Here is an 18,683-nt window from a genome sequence, read left to right as displayed (position 1 = left end):
TTTTTATTCATTTTTCTGTATCTTTGCTATAGATCGAATCTAATTGTCAGTGTGTTGATATTTGGAGGTGGGGCCTTTAAGAGGTGATTGGGTCTCTAAGGCAGAGCTCTCATGAGTGGGATCAGTGCCTTTATAAAAGAGACACCAGAGAGATCCCTCACCTTTTCTGCCTTCTGAGGGAGGATGCAGCGAGTAGACAGCCATCTATGAACTGGGAAATTGGACTTAACCAGACACTGAATATGCAGATGTCTTCTTTTCTTTTCTTTTTTTTTTTTTTGCGGTACGCGGACCTCTCACTGTTGTGGCCTCTCCCGTTGCGGAGCACAGGCTCCGGACGCGCAGGCTCAGCGGCCATGGCTCACGGGCCCGGCCGCTCCGTGGCACGTGGGATCCTCCCAGACCGGGGCACGAACCCACGTCCCCTGCATCGGCAGGCGGACTCTCAACCACTGTGCCACCAGGGAAGCCCTCTGCAGACGTCTTGATCTTGACTTCCCAGCCTCCAGAATTGTGAGAATTAAATGTCATATAAGTTACCCAGTCTGTGGTATTTTTGTTATAGCAGCCTGAACGGACTAAGGCACCCTCATCTATGCAGTAGGTCCTTATTACTTATCTAGTTTATATATAGTGGTGTATATGTGTAAATCCCAATCTCCCCATCTATCCCTCCCCCCTCACCCCCTGGTAACCATATGTTTGCCAAACAACTTTTATTTCAAAACTTCAGTAAAGTCAGAGCAAAATATTAACGTAAAGTCTAAAATTTTTCATTCCTATGGTCAGAAAAATTGTATTTTACCCATAAGTGGTAATAATGTCAGTAACGGCATAAGTCTCTCTGTGTCTCTTCTTACATATTTTAGGATTCAAGTCTACAATACTAAAAATTTTTAAGCATTTACCTGCATCTCTTACTCCCTGGACAAATTTCTGAGACAGTAGACTTATTTGGTTACAGTGTACTGAACCAGCCTCCACTTTGGATGTTTTATATACTATGTAATATGTACTGTGTTACCTTTCCAAAATCTAGAAAATTTTCTGAATTCTGAAATGCATCTGGACCCAAGGGGTTTGGGTAAGGGGGTTATGGTCTTATCCCTATTTAATGGATCAGAATTTAAGGGACAGAGAGGCTAAGTAGTATGCCCCAGTGTCACACATCTGGTAAACAGGAGGTGGGATTTGAATCCAGGTTATCTGGCTCCATAGACTACCTACTGCACTCTACAGCCTGTGGCAGAGTGAACACTAAGTAACTATTGCATAGTGTTTCTCAGTTCAGCCTACACAGAGATGGGCATATGAAAACTGGAATATCTTACCCTTATTTATTTTAGTCAGCTGATATACATGGGAGCTGAGGAATTTCCTGGAAAAGGAACTTAGAACAATGTTATTGTTCATATTTAGATTCATATTTAGATATGCGCACAAGTGGAATAGAAAGACATGACGGTCCAGATTCCATGGGGCTGTGTGACCTGGGGCATAAACCACATTGAAGAAAGGAAGGTAAACTGGACTCTCATCAGGGCCTGAAGACTGAATGGTTCTAGCTCCCAATGTTGGCTTTTACATGTGCTTCAGAGATTGAGAAGCTGTACCCCAAGAATTCCTCCTGTGACCCTTCTAAGAGAGCTGATAGAGCAAGAGCCTTTTTTACTTCATAGCGGAGTGATGGAAATACGCCATTGATGGCAGAACTGTAGGCAGCGTTATGAGAAATGGATAGGACTGACTTGTGATAGTAGTGTGACATTCCTTGTGACCCTTCAAAGATATTAGATGGACCTGAACCTGGAAAGGAGGCAAAAGTTCTGCATTTCTGCAGATAGTTTGTCAAGCTAATGCAAGCTAGTAGGACCTATTAATGAAGTCTCCTTTATATTCATAGGCTGATTTGGACATATTTTTACAACAAAAATATTCATAGAAAAATTTTTTTTCTTTTTCCATAATGTTTAAAACTCTTACACAGCGTTTAATTTAATATGCAGAAGCTCATTTTTTCCATATAATTTTGACCTGGACATGGAGAAGACTTTTTTCCATCAGAAAGTAGTTCTTTTCAGTATGAAGGTATACTGGTTGGACTGCATGAACTGAAACTGCACATGTCATTTCATGACAGCAATCATATTCATATTCTGTATGTGCAGATGATCTAGAATCAATATCAACCAATTTATAATCTATGCCTTTTGAACAGACATACATTAAGTGCTTGCTTTGTATATGCAAAGAACTTGACTGATGTCGACTTTGTAACCAGTGAAAGCTTACTGGAGCACAGTCATTTATTTGATCTGGGCCTTGAAGCATGATTAGGGTTTCAATAGGTAGAGATGGGAAGTAGTGAGAGTTCATATAGTAATGCTAAATGTGATTCTTTTATCTCCATTTTGTAAACACAGTAGTTGAGGCTCTGAGACTAGCTTGTCTGAGGGTGTATAGTAGTAGTGAGTGGCAAAACTAATGTTTGAGTCCATCTGACTCCAAAATCTGTTTTCTTTGTATTATGCAATATGTTTATTCCTGTGGCAAGAGCTGTGAGATAGGAGAATGGAGGCTACACTCGGCTTTCTGAGTCTCCATTGTAAGGAGTGCTGTGCAATGGTGGGTCTGGAGAGTTTACCTGGGATCAGATGTGGAGAGACTTGAAGGCCATGTCAAGTAAAGTTGGATGTTTTTGAAATTAATGGCGAGTCATGGAACATTTTTGAATGGGATTAACAAGATTAGAATTGGGCTTTAGCAAAATTTCTCTGAACGCAGTGTGAAGGATAGACCATCTGGCAAAAATTCCGGAAATCTGCCGAAAAGGAAAATTATAATAATGCTGTATGGCTAGGGCAATGAGAGTAGAAAGTAATGGATAGAATCATTTTAGAACTAGTTTCCCTGGTATTTGGTAACTACTTCAAGTTGTTGGCAGAGAGGGGAGGAGAACAGTTAGGAATCAACACCAGCATTTTGTGCTTGGTTGACTGAGAAAATGGTGATACCTCTACCTGATGTAGGGAACAGAGGAGGAGAGACAGATTTGTTGGAGAGAAATTTCTTGGTAAATTTGGTTTTTAACAAGTTGAGTTTGGGGTGCCACGTAGGTACTCCTGTAATTGTAGCAGGCATTTGGAATAAGGGCCTGGGCTTCTGGAAAATAAAGGTATAGATGCAGGTTTGAGCCAGCTGTTTAGAGGTAATAATTGAAGATGGGAAGTAGCTGATATCACAGAATGTGCGAGCTAGAGCACAGCTGAGGACAGTTTGAGAGATTCTCTATAAACCATTTCCATATGGAGGAATTTACTGACCCAGTTTGAAGTCAGGAAGGATTGAGTGAAGCTTGAGTAATCAGCATTTATTAAATGGTTTTTGATTCTATGAATCGTACTTATATTGTGCTTTGGTGTCATATTTGTGTTATAATAATTTAAATTTAATGGCATTCTTTAATATTGGCTGGAAATGGATGACATGTCAAAATAAATCATATTCTGCAAAAGTTAGGATATTTCCCTGGGTATGTCTTTCAGTTGTTACTTAGTTCAGTGGCAGTGAATGTTACATATAGTGAAAGGTATGTGCTTGAGATTGGGATTTGGGTATCCACAGTGTGAAGCTTATTTTAGGCTTGTGTTACAGCAGGACTGCATTAGTAGAATGAAGGATTATTCATTCAGCTTATTAAACATTTTTTGGATACCTGCTATGTGTCACGCACTTGATTTTCCTCAGAGGAAAGGCTCATTTCTCTCAATGTTTGTGAAGTCTCTGACTGTGTTTTCCAAAATGTAACCTGAAAAATACAAGTCCCAAGAGATAGCTGTTCCATGAAAAATAAAAAGTTCTTTCTTTAATCAAGTGAGAACTATGCTGCTCATTGTATTTTAAAAGTTTACATTGCGTATTTGCCTATTAAAGACTGAAAAGTCTTATAGGAATTAAACTTTATATTGGTTTAAGTTTTTCCCAAGCTTATTTGACCATGGGCCATTTTCTCCTTCAACATAGATGCAATAAACATCTCTTTGCACACTTTAGGAAATATTGCTACTATGGATTTTGCCAGAATAGTTCCATATTCCAGCAGAGTGGATGTTCTAAGTTATTTTATTTATTTTTAAAATTTATTTATTTTTGGCTGCGTTGGGTCTTCGTTGCTGCGCGCGGGCTTTCTCTAGTTGCAGTGAGTGGGGGCTACTCTTTGTTGCAGTGCGTGGGCTTCTCATTGCGGTGGCTTCTGTTGCAGAGCACGGGCCCTAGAGCATGCGGGCTTCAGTAGTTGTGGCTCGCGGGCTCAGTAGTTGTGGCTCATGGAGTCTAGAGGGCAGGCTCAGTAGTTGTGGCGCATGGGCTTAGTTGCTCTGTGGCATGTGGGATCTTCCCGGATCAGGGCTCGAACCCGTTTCCCCTCCGTTGGCAGGTGGATTCTTAACCACTGCACCACCAGGGAAGTCCTCTAAGTTATTTTTTTCTCAGGGATATTATTTTGGCAGACTTCATGCATTCAGTTCAGCACAGGGCTGTGTGTTGATGGTGTCCATGCATTTTAGCAAGTTTCCTTCACATATATGCATTGAATGGATGTTCTCCTTACCCTTTCTATCCCACCCCCCCACCTCCAAATTTGGGTTGTATGAGAAGTTCATTTCTGACTCTAGTCTCTGTAATCTTTCCTAATATGAGAAATTTCTCTTCATAGAAGCCTTTTCTAGGTTTTAACTAAAACTTAATGATATTTTTGGAAAAGAGATTTTTTTCTGCAGAATTAATTAACATACATAAATGACACTAATACTGCAGGCTTCATCTTTTTCCCTTCTGCTCTTTTGCGTGAATTTTTTTCTTTTTTTTTTTTTTTTTTTGCGGTACGCGGGCCTCTCACTGCTGCGGCCTCTCCCGCCGCAGAGCACAGGCCCCGGACGCGCAGGCTCAGCAGCCATGGCTCACGGGCCCAGCCGCTCCGTGGCACGTGGGATCCTCCCAGACCGGGGCACGAACTCGTGCCCCCCGCATCGGCAGGCGGACTCCCAACCACTGCGCCACCAGGGAAGCCCTGTGTGAATGTTTTTGATTAATGCACCAATAGTTGTTTTCAGGTTTTAAGAAGGCCATGAACTTTTCAGGTGGGGGAAAAAACATCCTTTGTTCATTAATTTTACCATTCTAGTGGCTTTTTTTTTGGCCATGCTGGGTGGCATGAGGGATCCTAGTTCCACACCAGGGATGGAACCCGCACCCCTTGCAGTGGAAGTGTGGCATCTTAACCACTGAACTGCCGGGGTAGTCCCTCTAGTGGCTTTTAACAGACGATTATGTAATATTCTTTGCTCAAAGTCTGACCCTCTGTAAATGTCCTGCAAAAATACTTCACGTAAGTGCTGGAAAGTCGATGCTTAAAAATATTCCTGCATCCATTGTAATAGCAAAAATTGTAAATTACCCAGTGCTAATCAGTAGGGGACTGATTAAATTGATATCTAAGAATGAACAGCTGTTAAAAATAAGTGGGTAGCATGAGTGTGCAATCGGCAAAATCCGTACTAGGAAACTCTATAGGTTAAAAGGCCTGGTTTTTTTCAACGAATTGTGAAGAAAAGAAAGGAATGGAGGCAGAACCTTTAGATTTTAAAAGACTTGAAAGATATATCCATTTAAAAAAAATGGATAGATGATGTTTATGGATGTACACTTTGTGTTTATCATAAAAACCAAGACAGTTGTTACTTTTGAAGGGAGGGTGAGGGCTATGATCGGAATGGGGCAAGTGGAGGGCTTTCGGTCTGGCTAGACAACGTTGGGTCTGGGATAGGATTTTACCCCAATAACAAGTTAGTAGTTAGCTTGTTACTATTCCATGGATGCTGGCAAAAGATATGCAACCCTTGAGTTAGAGACAAAGGACGTCATTATTAGTTACCCAAATAGCAGCATTGAGCTTCAGGTTTGTATTGGTTCCCTTGCTCCCACAGGGGTGACAGAAGGCCCAAATGAATGCATTCATATGCAGTGGGTTGCACTACAGGACAGCAGTACTGAATGGGGAACCTGCCGGTTTGTAACACACTGTAAGCAAGCCTGCTCTCTGTCCCGGAGGGAGACTTTACATTTTCTTCAAAGTTTCTCGCAGCAAATACAGTCCTGAAAAATGACCCAGGTGAAGAGCATTCAGGCCCTTGGATCCATGAAATACACAGCAGTAAAGTGCAGGGAAGCCTCAGGACCCATGGTAGATGGTTTCTCCCTACAGCCAGTCAGCTCATTGCAGATGTAATTAGTTAAGATGAGGTCGTACTGAAGTAGGAATTACTGGGGTAATTCAATATAATTTATCCTTATATAAAGGGAAAATTTGGAGACATATATACACGGAGAATGCCGTGTGAATATTGCAGTTATGCTGCAACAAGCCAAGGAATTATCAGAAGCTAGGAGAGAGGCCTGGAACAGAACCCTCCCCTAGCGCCTTCAGAGAGAGTGTGGTCCTGCTGGCACCTTGATCTCAGACTTCTAGCCTCCAGAACTGAGACAATAACTTTCTGTTTAAGCCTAAGCGTAGTTTGTGGTATTTTGTTGTGATAGCCCTAGCAAAGAAATACAGTTATCATGTTACATTTGTCAAAATTAAGAACATTGCTATGTTAGTATTAACTTTATACTTTTTGGATTTCACCAGTTTTTCCATCAATTTTCTGTTCCAAAATCCAATCCAGGATACCACATGGCATTTCTTTGTCATGTCTTCTTAGTTTCTTCTGGTCTGTGACAGTTTATCAGTCTTTTCTTATTTTTCATGACCTTGGCAGTTTGGAGGAACACTGGCCAAGTAGCCTGTAGAATAGCCTCTAATCTGGGCTTGTGTCTGTTTTTTGTTGTTGTTGTTCTGTTTTTTCTTTCTTTTTTTTGATGACTAGCCTGTAGTTAAAAGGTTTCTGGAGAGAATATCACAAAGGAAAAGCCCCTTCTCATCACATATCAGGGAGTATCTGTGGGTTTTGACATATGCCTTAGGGAGTACATGACATCCTCATGACACAGCTGGTGATGCTGACCTTTATCACGTGGTTAAGGTGGTGTTTGTTGGGTTTCTCCTCTCTAAAGTTACCATTTTTCCCTTTTCTACTCTGTTCTTTGGAAGCATGTCAGTAAGTTCAGCCCACAGTCAGACGGTGAGGGGGCTAAGCTTTACCTCCTGGAAGGGGGATTTCTACATAAATTATTTTGAATTCTTTTGTGGGTAAGATCATCTCATCTCCCCCATTGATTTATTCAGTTATATATATCAGTGTGGACTCATGGATATTTATTTTATTCTTTGGGTTATAATTGAACAGCACATTACTTATTCTGTTACTCACATTGTTTCAACTTTGGCCATTAGGAATTCCTTCATTTTGGCTTCTTGTGTCCCTTTGATATGACCTTTTCCTTTTAATTTTCAATTTTTTATAAATTGAAAATTACTACTTTCTGATACTGGAAGATGATCTCTGGCTCTGGAATCAGCCATTTCTCCAAGGAGCTCTGGTTGCCTTTATTGGAAAATTGCATTTAGGAATCAAGGTCTGAGTCTGGGAATGCCCCTTGCTACTGGAGTGTCACGGTTTTCTCTTGGGGATAGAACTAGAGTAATGTATATATCTGTAGTAGAATACATATTCTGTATACTGTTTACTGTCCCATGTATACATAAATAGCGATAATGTATACATAAATAGCGATAATGTATACATAAATAGCGATGTGTTTCTGTGTTTATCCTCTGTTATATTAATATATATCCTCTTAATATATATTAAGAAAACATGTTCATACTGCTGTCTCTGACTTTAATCCAGTACCACAGGGCAGGCTTCATTCTAGCCTTCCCTTCTTGCTTGTCTCTAACTCTCCTCCTGACCAGTGAGAGCCTGGTTCTCACTGACCACCCTCCATTACTTGTTTTTTTTTTAAATTTTTAAAATACAGTATGTACCTTTTTGAAAAAAATTATTTATTTTTGGCCGTGTTGGGTCTTCATTGCTGCGCGTGGGCTTTCTCTAGTTGCGGCGAGAGGGGGCTACTCTTTGTTGCGGTGCACGGGCTTCTCATTGTGGTGGCTTCTCTTGTTGTGGAGCACAGGGTTCTAGGTGCGTGGGCTTCAGTAGTTGCAGCACGCGGGCTCGGTAGTTGCAGCACATGGACTCGGTAGTTGCAGCACACGGGCTCAGTAGTTGCGGCACGCGGGCCCTAGAGGGCATGGGCTTAAGTAGTTGCAGTGCGTGGGCTCTAGGGTGCACGGGCTTCAGTAGTTGTGGCACGCGGGCATCAGTAGCTGTGGCTCGTGGGCTCTAGAGTACAGGGTCAGTAGTTGTGGCACACAGGCTTAGTTGCTCCACGGCATGTGGGATCTTCCCAGACCAGGGCTTGAACCTGTGTCCCCTGCATTGGCAGGCAGATTCTTAACCACTGGACCACCAGAGAAGTCCACATTACTTGCTTAACCTCAGTATACATGCAAAGCAGTTTCGAACAAATTTACTAACTAGAGCATTGGTTGACATACAGGTTTTTTTGTATATTTCCTTGCAGCTTGCAATCAAATGACTGTTTTCTAAAGTTACTTAGGTCAGCTTTCCTGCCACCATCCTCACGATTTCACTTCAGTGTGCTTGTCATACGTGTGTGGTTTGGTTACATTTATTTGCCACAGTCTGCATTCCATGTTGGAATCCCCTGACACTGGGTGATTTTTAAAAAATATATATAGTTTGTATACATTCAGATTCACTCTCTGTACATTTCTTTGGGTTTTGACAGATGCATAAATCATGCATTCATTACCCAAAGTCCATGCAGAACAGCCCCATCCCCCTAAAACTTCTGCTGTCCTTCCCCTCTGTAGGCAGTCACTTCGCCTGCTCCCCAACACTGACCTTTGTTATGCCCCTATAGTTTTGTTTTCTACAGAACATCATATGAATGGAATCATACAATATATAGGCTTTTGTGTCTGCATTCTTTCACTTGGCAAAACGCATTTAAGATTCACCTGTGCTGTTGCATGAACTGATAACGTAGTCCTTATCACTGAATAGTATTCCATTGTTTGGATATACCACAGTTTATTCATTTCCCTGTTGAAGAGCATCTTGGTTGCCTTCAGGTTTTAGTGAGTAAGAATAAAACTGCTACACCTGTTTGTGTACAGGTTTTTGTGTGAACATAAGTTTTTAATTCACTTGGGTAAATATCTAAGGGTATGATAGCTGGGTTTTATGGTAAGTCCATGTGTAACTTTATACAAGTTTACCAAATTATCTTCTGTAGTGGCTGTACCATTTTGCAATTCCACCAACGAAGAACGAGTGTTCCTGTTGTTCTGCATCCTTGGCAACGTGTTATTGTCTGTTTTTGGATTTTAGCCATTTTAATATGTATGTAGTGGTAGCTTATTGTGGTTTTAAATTGCATTTTCCTAATGAGAAATGATGTTGAGCATTTCATGTGTTTTTTTGCCATTCCTATATTTTCCTTGAAGCTCTTCAGTTTTTTTTTTGCCCATTTTAATATTGGGTTGTTTGTTTTCTTATTGAGTTTTAAGAGTTTTTTATACAGTTGACCCTTGAGCAAGGTGGGGGTTAGGGTCACTGATTTTCTGTGGAGTTGAAAAATCCGAGTATAATTTTATAATCAGCCCTCTACAACTGAGGTTCCTTCTCTGCACCTGTGGATTTAACCAGCTGGGGATCATGTAGTACTATAGTATTTACTATTGAAAAACATTTGAGTGTAAGTGGACCTGCACAGTTCAAATCTGTGTTGTTCAAGGGTCAGCTGTATATTTTGTATGCAAATTCTTTATCAGATATGTGATAGGCAAGTATTTTCTTCTAATTTCTGGTTTGTCTTTTCGTTCACTTTATCTTTTGCAGAGCAGAAGTTTTAAATATGATGCAATTCAGTTTATCAATGTTTTCTTTTGTGGATCATGCTTTTGGTGTTGTATCCCATTAATCCTTAATGTATGGAAGGCACTGTGAACCAGAGTCCAGGGGTGTGGCCCTCATAAGTGTTCCTGTCCCTTCTCTGGGGGTGGGCTGCCTTTTTTCCCCCCTTTTCCTTTGTCCCCTGTTCCTTTTCTCCAGCTGTGATTGGTAAACACTAAGGTCAGTAGGCTATGGTTTTGAAGTGCTTCTCCCTTGGGATTAAGGGTCTTATTTTATAGGCCTCCATCCCATTTCCCCACTGTGTTGGGCCTCCACCAGAACCCTATGCTACCAGCTTTGAAGGCTCTCTCTCCCATGAAGATTTAGCCTTTTGTTCTGTGTGGAAGATGAGGGGAAAGGCTTTAGTTGTGCCTGCTGTTTCCCTCCCCCAGCCAGCACCACACGGGGGAGCTTTCTCCAGTCTTCCCTGGGAGAACCTGCTTGGGTTCCAAGAGGAAAAGCCAGCAAGAATGGGAGCTCCCCCCATGACTGTGACACCTGCCACCCCCAGGAGCTCCACACTATCACAGTTGCCCACACTTGCCCATACCTCTTTACCTCTAGCAAGTCATTAAAAATTCTAGTTAATCTTCCTTAGGGCTTCTGCCTGAGCTAAGCAAATATACTGGTCTTGCATCTCCCTGAAGGCACCTGTCTCTCCAGATTTTATTACGGGGCTGTTTGCCCTGTGACCTCCTGTCTCTGACTGAGTTCACCAAAGCCATTAATTTTCAGTCTGTTCACCTTTTTTTCTTGTTACAAGGTCAGGAGACGCATCTTTTCAGCTCTCAACATCTCTGAGCTGAAACCAAATAATAGAGTTTTAAAGGATTGTCTCTGATATTAGGTGATAATTTATGTGAAGTTGTTCAGTGGAAACAGTCATGAAACTTTTTGTGGTTTTTTTGTGGGGGGGACTGGCAAATCTGACTTGGTTCAAGCAAAAAAGAAATTTAGTTAGTATGGAGAGAGATGAAAGTTTATTAATACTTGTGTGTAACATGTTTGTATAATATGAAATCTGTTTTACTTTAAAATTTAGAATGATGTAGGTATCTGAAAAGTACAGCTTTTTAGTCTATCATCTGTCTTTTCATATGAGTAAGGGTTTAATCAAGGAAGTAGAACCACTGAGTATTGAAGGGGAGCAAAATAAGCCACTCCAAAATGTGCCCCTTGCCTCACTCACCATGGTGCGTGAGGCCCTAAGAACTGTATAGACAAGTTCTTCACAAGTATATGCTTTTGTAAGCTCATTCTATAATCTGGCCTTAAACTACTTATTCTGCCTACTTTCCTATCACTCATTTTCTCAGTTAGCCTTTATTCCACTCATGTTTAACATCTTAACATTTCCAGATATTCGCTGTTGATGTTTTAGAATGTGTTACTCTCCAGGATTTTCACCCCTCTTTTTCTTGGCATATATCAAGGCCTAGCTCAAATATCACCTTCTTTCCCCCAAGTTGTTGGTAGCTATTGTAGTCAGAATTATTTGCCCTCTCTATTCATCTTTGATTTCCAAGTACCTAACATATTGCTTGGTATACAGTAATAAAGATTTAAGAGTATTTCATAGTCCAAGAAATTCTAGGACTGGGTTCTATTTTATTTTTATTTTTTTAGAAACAAATTTTTAAATTAATTAATTTATTTTTGGCTGCGTTGGGTCTTCGTTGCTGCGCGAGGGCCTTCTCTAGTTGTGGCGAGCGAGGGCTACTCTTTGTTGCAGTGTGCGGGCTTCTCATTGCGGTGGCTTTACTTGTAGCGGAGCACGGGTTCTAGGCATGCCCGGGCTTCAGTAGTTGTGGCACACGGGCTCAGTAGTTGTGGCATACGGGCTTAGTTGCTCCGTGGCATGTGGGATCTTCCCAGACCAGGGATTGAACCCATGTCCCCTGCATTGGCAGATGGATTCTGAACCACTGCACCACCAGGGAAGTCCCATGGACTGGGTTCTATTTTAAATCAGTTGACTAAGTTCACTCAGAAATAAAAATTAAGAGATTTAAGAGGTATGTGTAGTTTGCTTTGGAATTGTCTGTCTACAGAGTCCAAATAACTTTAGAAAACTTTGTCAGATGTACTGAGTTATCCATTCGATTAGCTAACCTTAACATTGTGTGAAAGATTTGCATTTAATATATGTTTTGTTGTTGACTTGTGACAAAAACTTAATGAATTTAATCCTAAAGTTATTCCTTGTTTACACAGAGAATGTCTAAGCACACAGATGCAGCAGCAGAAGTCCTATTGGAAAGAAAAGGTTGTGCAGGAGTGATAACACTAAACAGACCAAAGTTCCTAAATGCACTGAATCTTAGTATGATTCGGCAGATTTATCCACAGCTGAAGGTTTGTAATTTTCTTAAAGCAATCATATGGATCCTTCTGAAAGTATGTCCTTAGAGAATATTTCTGATATTCTCTCCCATAGAATCACTTGACTGTCTGGGATCAGCGCCCAAGCCCCATCGCTTATAGAGTCCTCAGCGCTTTCCTAAGTGGTTTTCCTGGAGCACCCCTACTGACAGGGAGTTCAGTGCCTCAGAAGACAGCCTCTTCCACTTTCACAAGGCTCCAAGTTTCTTCTTATGTTCTGCCCCTCTTTATTTTATTTTTCCAACCTGACGATATATTAGGCCCATATTTTTTTCATCTTGGTCTCAGAGTTGTCGTGGCAAAGATTTCAGTTGCCATCATCAAACTTGGATCACAGAATGCACTCATCTAGCAACTTTGTTGGGAGAGCCTCTAATTTATGTCAGAAAAGAAAATGAAGTTGGGATCCGTTCTTCTGGATATGTTTTATAAAGCTTATGCCTTATGCTTTGTGTATATCCACATACGTGTGTATATACACATGTGTTTATGTGCATGTGGATATATCATTAATGAGTTTGTATTTATGATGTGCTTATACCATCTTCTTTTACATTTGGATAGAAATGGGAACAAGATCCGGAAACTTTCCTGATCATCATAAAGGGAGCTGGTGGAAAGGCGTTCTGTGCTGGAGGTGATATCAGAGGTAAAAACTTTTTTCCCTTCTTACCTGAATGCTTTTTTCCCCCCAATAAAACTGATAAGGTATTAGCAAATTTTTGTGGTACTTTGTAATTTGCTTTACTTTCTGGAATTGTTTTTTGTTAAACAGTTAATACATTTTTAGTGTGGTTAACTTAGAAAAAGAAAACATTTAAAGACTTACCTCTTGTAGTTAATAGAAAAATGAGAATAGCAGCTGTTTTTTTTTTTTTTTAACTACATACGTGCCCTTCAGGTATCTTGTCTCTTTCCCTGAATCATCCTGAACAAGATGTCCAGTTATGGTATGTGATTCTGCTTTTTATTTTAGAATAGCTGTTATTAAGCAATTGTTTATCACATAAGCCTAACAACCTGGCCATGTTGAGTGACTTGCCATTCTCCAAACATGACATGCTCTCACATATTTCCATGACTTTGTGCTTTCCCATTGTTCATGATCCCAAAGCAAGAATGCACTTAATTGTACTATTTATCCTATTATATTATCAATATTTTTTTGTGTTTAAATTAACATGCTGAGATAAATAAAAAGATTAATTCTCCGTATCTTTCTAATTATTTAGGTCAATCTGTGCATATTTATTAAAAACAAAAGGTAAAAGAGAGAAGAAATGTTATTACCACTGGTTGTCAGTATTTTATATATACTGAAAACTTTTCAGTATTTATATATACTGAAAACATTTTGAGTTTTCTTTCTTATGGAATTGGTAGGTTACTGGGATGGTTTTTTTCTTTGTTTTATTTTTTTATATTTTTTGTATTGTGTTAAGATGATAATGTTCAGGTTGATCTGTTTACCATATTTATAATATTATGTAAACCATTACATTTGAAATAGGAAGAAACAAGCTTGATTCAGGACATAATTTCAAATATTTATTAAATTTAAAATAACTGAGTTAAAATTTCACTTTAAAATTTTCAGTTGCTTCGACTGACTTGTTAACTGAATAGTTTTTTGAATTTGTTTTGCCCACTACTTAAATATTTTTAAAACATTGTTTTTCAGCCTGAAATTAATCTTTCCTCAAGAGCTGGGCTTTTGATCTTGTCAGTTTACAGATGGGCAGAGCCTTATATATTGATTTTAGCTTCTTCTGACTGTGAGCTATTTTTGCATATAGGCCTAACTTTATATTGCTGTTTGGAAATACAGTTAAAAATTCTAGAATTATTCTAGTTCACATATATAAGCAACAGATTTCAATTCTAGGAAATTTAGTTTCTTTTAAACATCATAGTCCAAGACAGTAAGTGGGCACTCTGAAAAGTAAAATTTTTTTTGTAATTTATTTATTTTATTTTTGGCTGTCTTGGGTCTTCAGTGCTGCCCACGGGCTTTCTCTAGTTGTGGTGAGCGGGGGCTACTCTTCGTTGCAGTGCATGGGCTCCTCATCGTGGTGGCTTCCCTTGTTGCAGAGTACAGGCTCTAGGCTCACGGGCTTCAGTAATTGTGGCTCACGGGCTCCAGTAATTGTGGCTCACGGGCTCTATAGCACAGGCTCAGTAGTTGTGGCACACGGGATTAGCTGCTCTGAGGCGTGTGGGATCTTCCCAGACCAGGGCCCAAACCCATGTCCCCTGCATTGCCAGGCGGATTCCCAACCACTGCGCCACCAGGGAAGCCCTGACAAAAAATTTTTAAATGATGTTACTAAACATCATTTAATTTATATGGAACTGATTGGTTAGAATAAGATTAGAAGGAAATCTCAGAAGATTTCTGAGATAAAAGAGCTTTATTCCACAGGCAATGCAATTTACACTCCTTTTCTTTTAGTACTGGGGAGAAATGATGAAAGATAATAGATGAGGGTTTTAGGGGTTTTATTGGTGAAAGCCTCAGAATGACAAAACTAGATATCAAACCTTTTTTTATTTTTAAAATATTTATTTATTTGGCCACCCCATGCGGCTTGCACGATCTTAGTTCCCCAACCAGGGCCTGAACCTGGGCCACGGCAGTGAAAGCACTGAGTCCTAACCACTGGACCACCCAGGAATTCCCCAAACCTTTTTTTTTAAAAACCAAGAAAAAAAGTCAATATTTGGTTGGAACATTTTGAAGGAAGCTATATCAGAGTTCTGAAGTTAGTCTAAAAATCTATTAATAGTCAACAATTTTTATGTAACTCTTTCCCATAAAAGAAGTAAATGTATACATTATATATTTAATTTGTATTTTAGTAGGTAATTGTCATAGGACTTAGACAAGAAAAGCATATGAACTTGAAGTGTATGGAAGAGAGGTTTGATGGTGGTTTTGACATTGACTATAGTAGGAGTATAGTAGATTGGACTGTGGAACTCTGGATAATAGAAAATTGCAATAGAAATGGAACCATTTGATTGTTATTTATTATCAAGATATTTACTGAGCACCTGCTTATTAAGACAGGCATTTGTATGCTGTAGCAGTATCTTTGAGAGGTTATATTTCCATTGATATTAATAAATAAGGACATTACTGTCTCATTTACCTTCTTAGCCTCACCTTTTACCATTCTCCTTTAGTCTTTTAAAACTACTTATTTCTTGATTTTATTCTTTCTTGCCTGTGTGCCTTTGTAGGTACTCCTTTCTCTACTCAGAACTTTTCACTTTTCAGAACTTTTCACATTTAGGAAATCCTTACCTGTTGTTCACATTTGGCTCAGAGTTCTCTCTTCTGGGAAGCCTTTTTTTAAATTATTTTTTTTGGGGGGGGGGGGTGCATCGTGTGCCATGCAGGATCTTAGTTCCCTGACCAGAGATCGAACCTGTGGCCCCTGCAGTGGAAGCATGGAGTCCTAACCACTGGACTGCCAGGGAAGTCCCTGGGAAGGCTTCTTTTAACTACATCTCTTACGCTCACATTCCCACGGCACCCAACCTTAGAGTGGGCATGACACAAGGAGTGTAGCTCAGTAGTCTGTCTTATAGTCTGAACTCCAGGGCAGCCGTCTTATATTGCTGTCTTGTTATCTACAGCACTGAAAACAGTGCGTGGTACCTGGTAGATGCTCAGCAAATGTTCCATGGTGAAATGAATGTGACAGAAGTATTTAACTAGATGGAATATATAGAACTCTGTGTGTGTGTGCATGCACATGTGCATATATTTCTTTGTGTGTATATGTATAACGTACTTTGTGTTAAGATATATTACCAAAGGAAACATGTATCCAGCAAACATTCATTTAGGTGCTACAGAAAATAGTCAAAAGAAAATGCATTTTGTACCAATATATAACTTATAATTTAAGTATAACACTTTGTTAGAAGTTCTGAATAAGAATTTTTGCCTTGAAGTTTTGACATTGGACTATGGATTTGGGGCTAACTATAGTATGTCCGTGGAATAGGTGACTTCAGAACCTTAACAAACCATTCTAGACTTTCCCCCTGGTACTTACTATCACATTATTTAAAATTTTTCTATTTGACTGTATTGACTGGAGAACACTTTTTGTAATTTGTAATCCTTCTTTTTTCTTTTTTTATTGTAGTGATCTCAGAAGCTAGAAAGGCAAATCAGAAGATAGCTCAGGATTTCTTCAGAGAAGAATATATGCTGAACAATGCTATTGGTATGTGTGCTCTGCTGAGAGCTTTGAAAATGGAATCAAGGCATAAGCTGCACAGTATGAATTGTTAAAATGTAATCAACAGACACTCTTGTTTAATCTTTTATATACTTTGTGCCAGGAATAAACTTGATTAAAGTAGTCTGACTGCTCATTCCAGAACAATTCATACTTGATTATTAAATAGGGTATACTTAACTACTATTTGCCATATAATCAATATGGAAACATGGATTCTGATCATATGGTTGGCTTTCTTGGAAAACAAAAAGCTTGGGTGCCAGTTTTCTCTATAAAATGAAGTGTCATTTTTCTGAATTCTTGAGGAACTCTGGGATGAAATTTCTTTATAGTCATCATTCCAGATTTCATTGGAAGTGACACAGTAGTTACATTTATCAAGCATGTGTTTCAAATGTTAAATTACAGGGAATAATATAATAAATACTTGTGTACTCACCAGCCCAGAATGAATAGACCACTATATTTTATTTTTGCTTGATGTTTTGAAATTTATTTAAATTAAATAGAATACTATGAGTTTTAAAATTATTGTTCAGTCTACTTCATTGCTTGCTTCAGTGCCATTTCTTTCTCTCTCCAGAAGCAACCAGTATCCCTCCTCAGAAGCAACCATTGTCATTAGTTTTTAGCACATCCAGTTAGACTGTACTTTATATTTTTACTACATATTTATGAACAAAAGTAGTATTACTTTATATTTTTGAAATTTGCATAAGTACTTTCTTACTGTATATACCATTCCATAAGTTTTTGATAACATGGAATGTAACTGTTCTTATATTATTCAATTACCCCATATTACTTAATCTGTTCTATATTAGTGGTTATTTTAGATTATTTCAGCTTTTTACTAATACAGATTGTTACACCCTTATATGTACACCCTTAGTGCCCATGTGCAAAAATTTCTAGAAATAATAGAAGTCGAATGGATGGATCATAGAGTTTATGTATCTTCAGTGTGTTTCCAAATTCTTCTCTAAAGTATAAGACTTTATTTTCTACATGTCCTTTCTATCATTTTTTGTTTTTAAACTTTGCATGCTTTACATCTTATTGTGGTTTTAATTTGTACTTCATTGGACGCAGGTAAAGTAGAAGGTGTTTATGTTAATCATTTATATTTTCTTTTCAGTTTCATCCTTTGTTTATCTTTCTTTTGGATTGTCTTTTTCTTACTGATTTTATAGGTCTTTATGTATTCTGATTCTTCACTTTTGTAGATCATATATATTATAAATACACGTCTCTCAGTCTGCTACTTTATCTTTTGGTATATACAAGTTTTTGTTTGAGATGAAATGTATTCTTTTCCTTTATGATTTCTGCTATTTGCATTTTAAAAATGCTTAATAACATGAAGGGTTTTAAGATGTTCTTTTATATTTTCTTTTAATAGTTTGTTTCTTTATACTCTACGTCTTTAAAGTGCTTGGAATTTTTTTGCATGTGACATCATCTTTTACTTTTCAGCTAGAAAGCCAGAAGTTGTAATGCCTTTGATTGAATAGTCCTTGTTTTCCTCACTGGTTTTAATGATACTTCTATCATATATCAAGTTCTTATATGTGACCGGGTCTGTTTCTGGGCAACTTTGTTCATTGGCCTATTTGTCTGTACATATGGTAAAACTACAGTGTCAAAATTATTATAGCTTTAAGATATGTCTCTCTCTGATAGGACAAGTTACCCTTGTTTTCTTTCAAGATTTTCTTGGCTACTCTTGGACTTTTGATTTTTCAAATGAATTTTTTTTTTGGTTTTTAAAAATTCAAATGAATTTTAAAATTATTTTGATATTTAATAAGCTTATGCAGTCATCGCCATTAATCTGTTTTAGAACATTTTCATCAGATTGACTTTCATGTCCTTTCATAATGTTTTATAATTTTCTCCATAAAGAAAAAGAAAGATTTTTAAGTGTTATTTTTAGACAGCTTATTTTTTTTGTTACTACATTTAATAGTAATTTTTCTTATTACATTTTCTAATTGACTATTTCTAGCATGTAGAAATGCTTTTGATTTTAGTATTTTGTTCTTACATCCAGCAACCCTGC

The 18,683-nt window shown here is 38.5% G+C and overlaps 1 protein-coding gene across 4 annotated transcripts in view; it reads left to right on the top strand.

Annotated features, from left to right (window-relative positions):
- HIBCH (3-hydroxyisobutyryl-CoA hydrolase) overlaps positions 1 to 18,683 on the top strand; it is an 87,181-nt gene that overhangs the window by 8,650 nt on the left and 59,848 nt on the right. For 2 of the 4 annotated variants that reach the window (XM_079923478.1, XM_079923479.1), the window contains exons 3-6: positions 331 to 513; positions 12,195 to 12,335; positions 12,927 to 13,011; positions 16,523 to 16,603. In XM_079923478.1, the coding sequence (XP_079779604.1) occupies positions 331 to 513; positions 12,195 to 12,335; positions 12,927 to 13,011; positions 16,523 to 16,603 (490 nt within the window). The remainder of the gene's footprint in view (positions 1 to 330; positions 514 to 12,194; positions 12,336 to 12,926; positions 13,012 to 16,522; positions 16,604 to 18,683) is intronic. The other 2 variants (XM_079923480.1, XM_079923481.1) reach the window with 1 other exon arrangement.

The sequence above is a fragment of the Stenella coeruleoalba genome, assembly GCF_951394435.1.
Source record: "Stenella coeruleoalba genome assembly, chromosome: 6".
NCBI classification, from domain to species: Eukaryota; Metazoa; Chordata; class Mammalia; order Artiodactyla; family Delphinidae; genus Stenella; species Stenella coeruleoalba.
The sequence above is the reverse complement of the archived record's forward strand: the minus strand, read 5'-3'. Positions and strand labels throughout refer to the sequence as shown.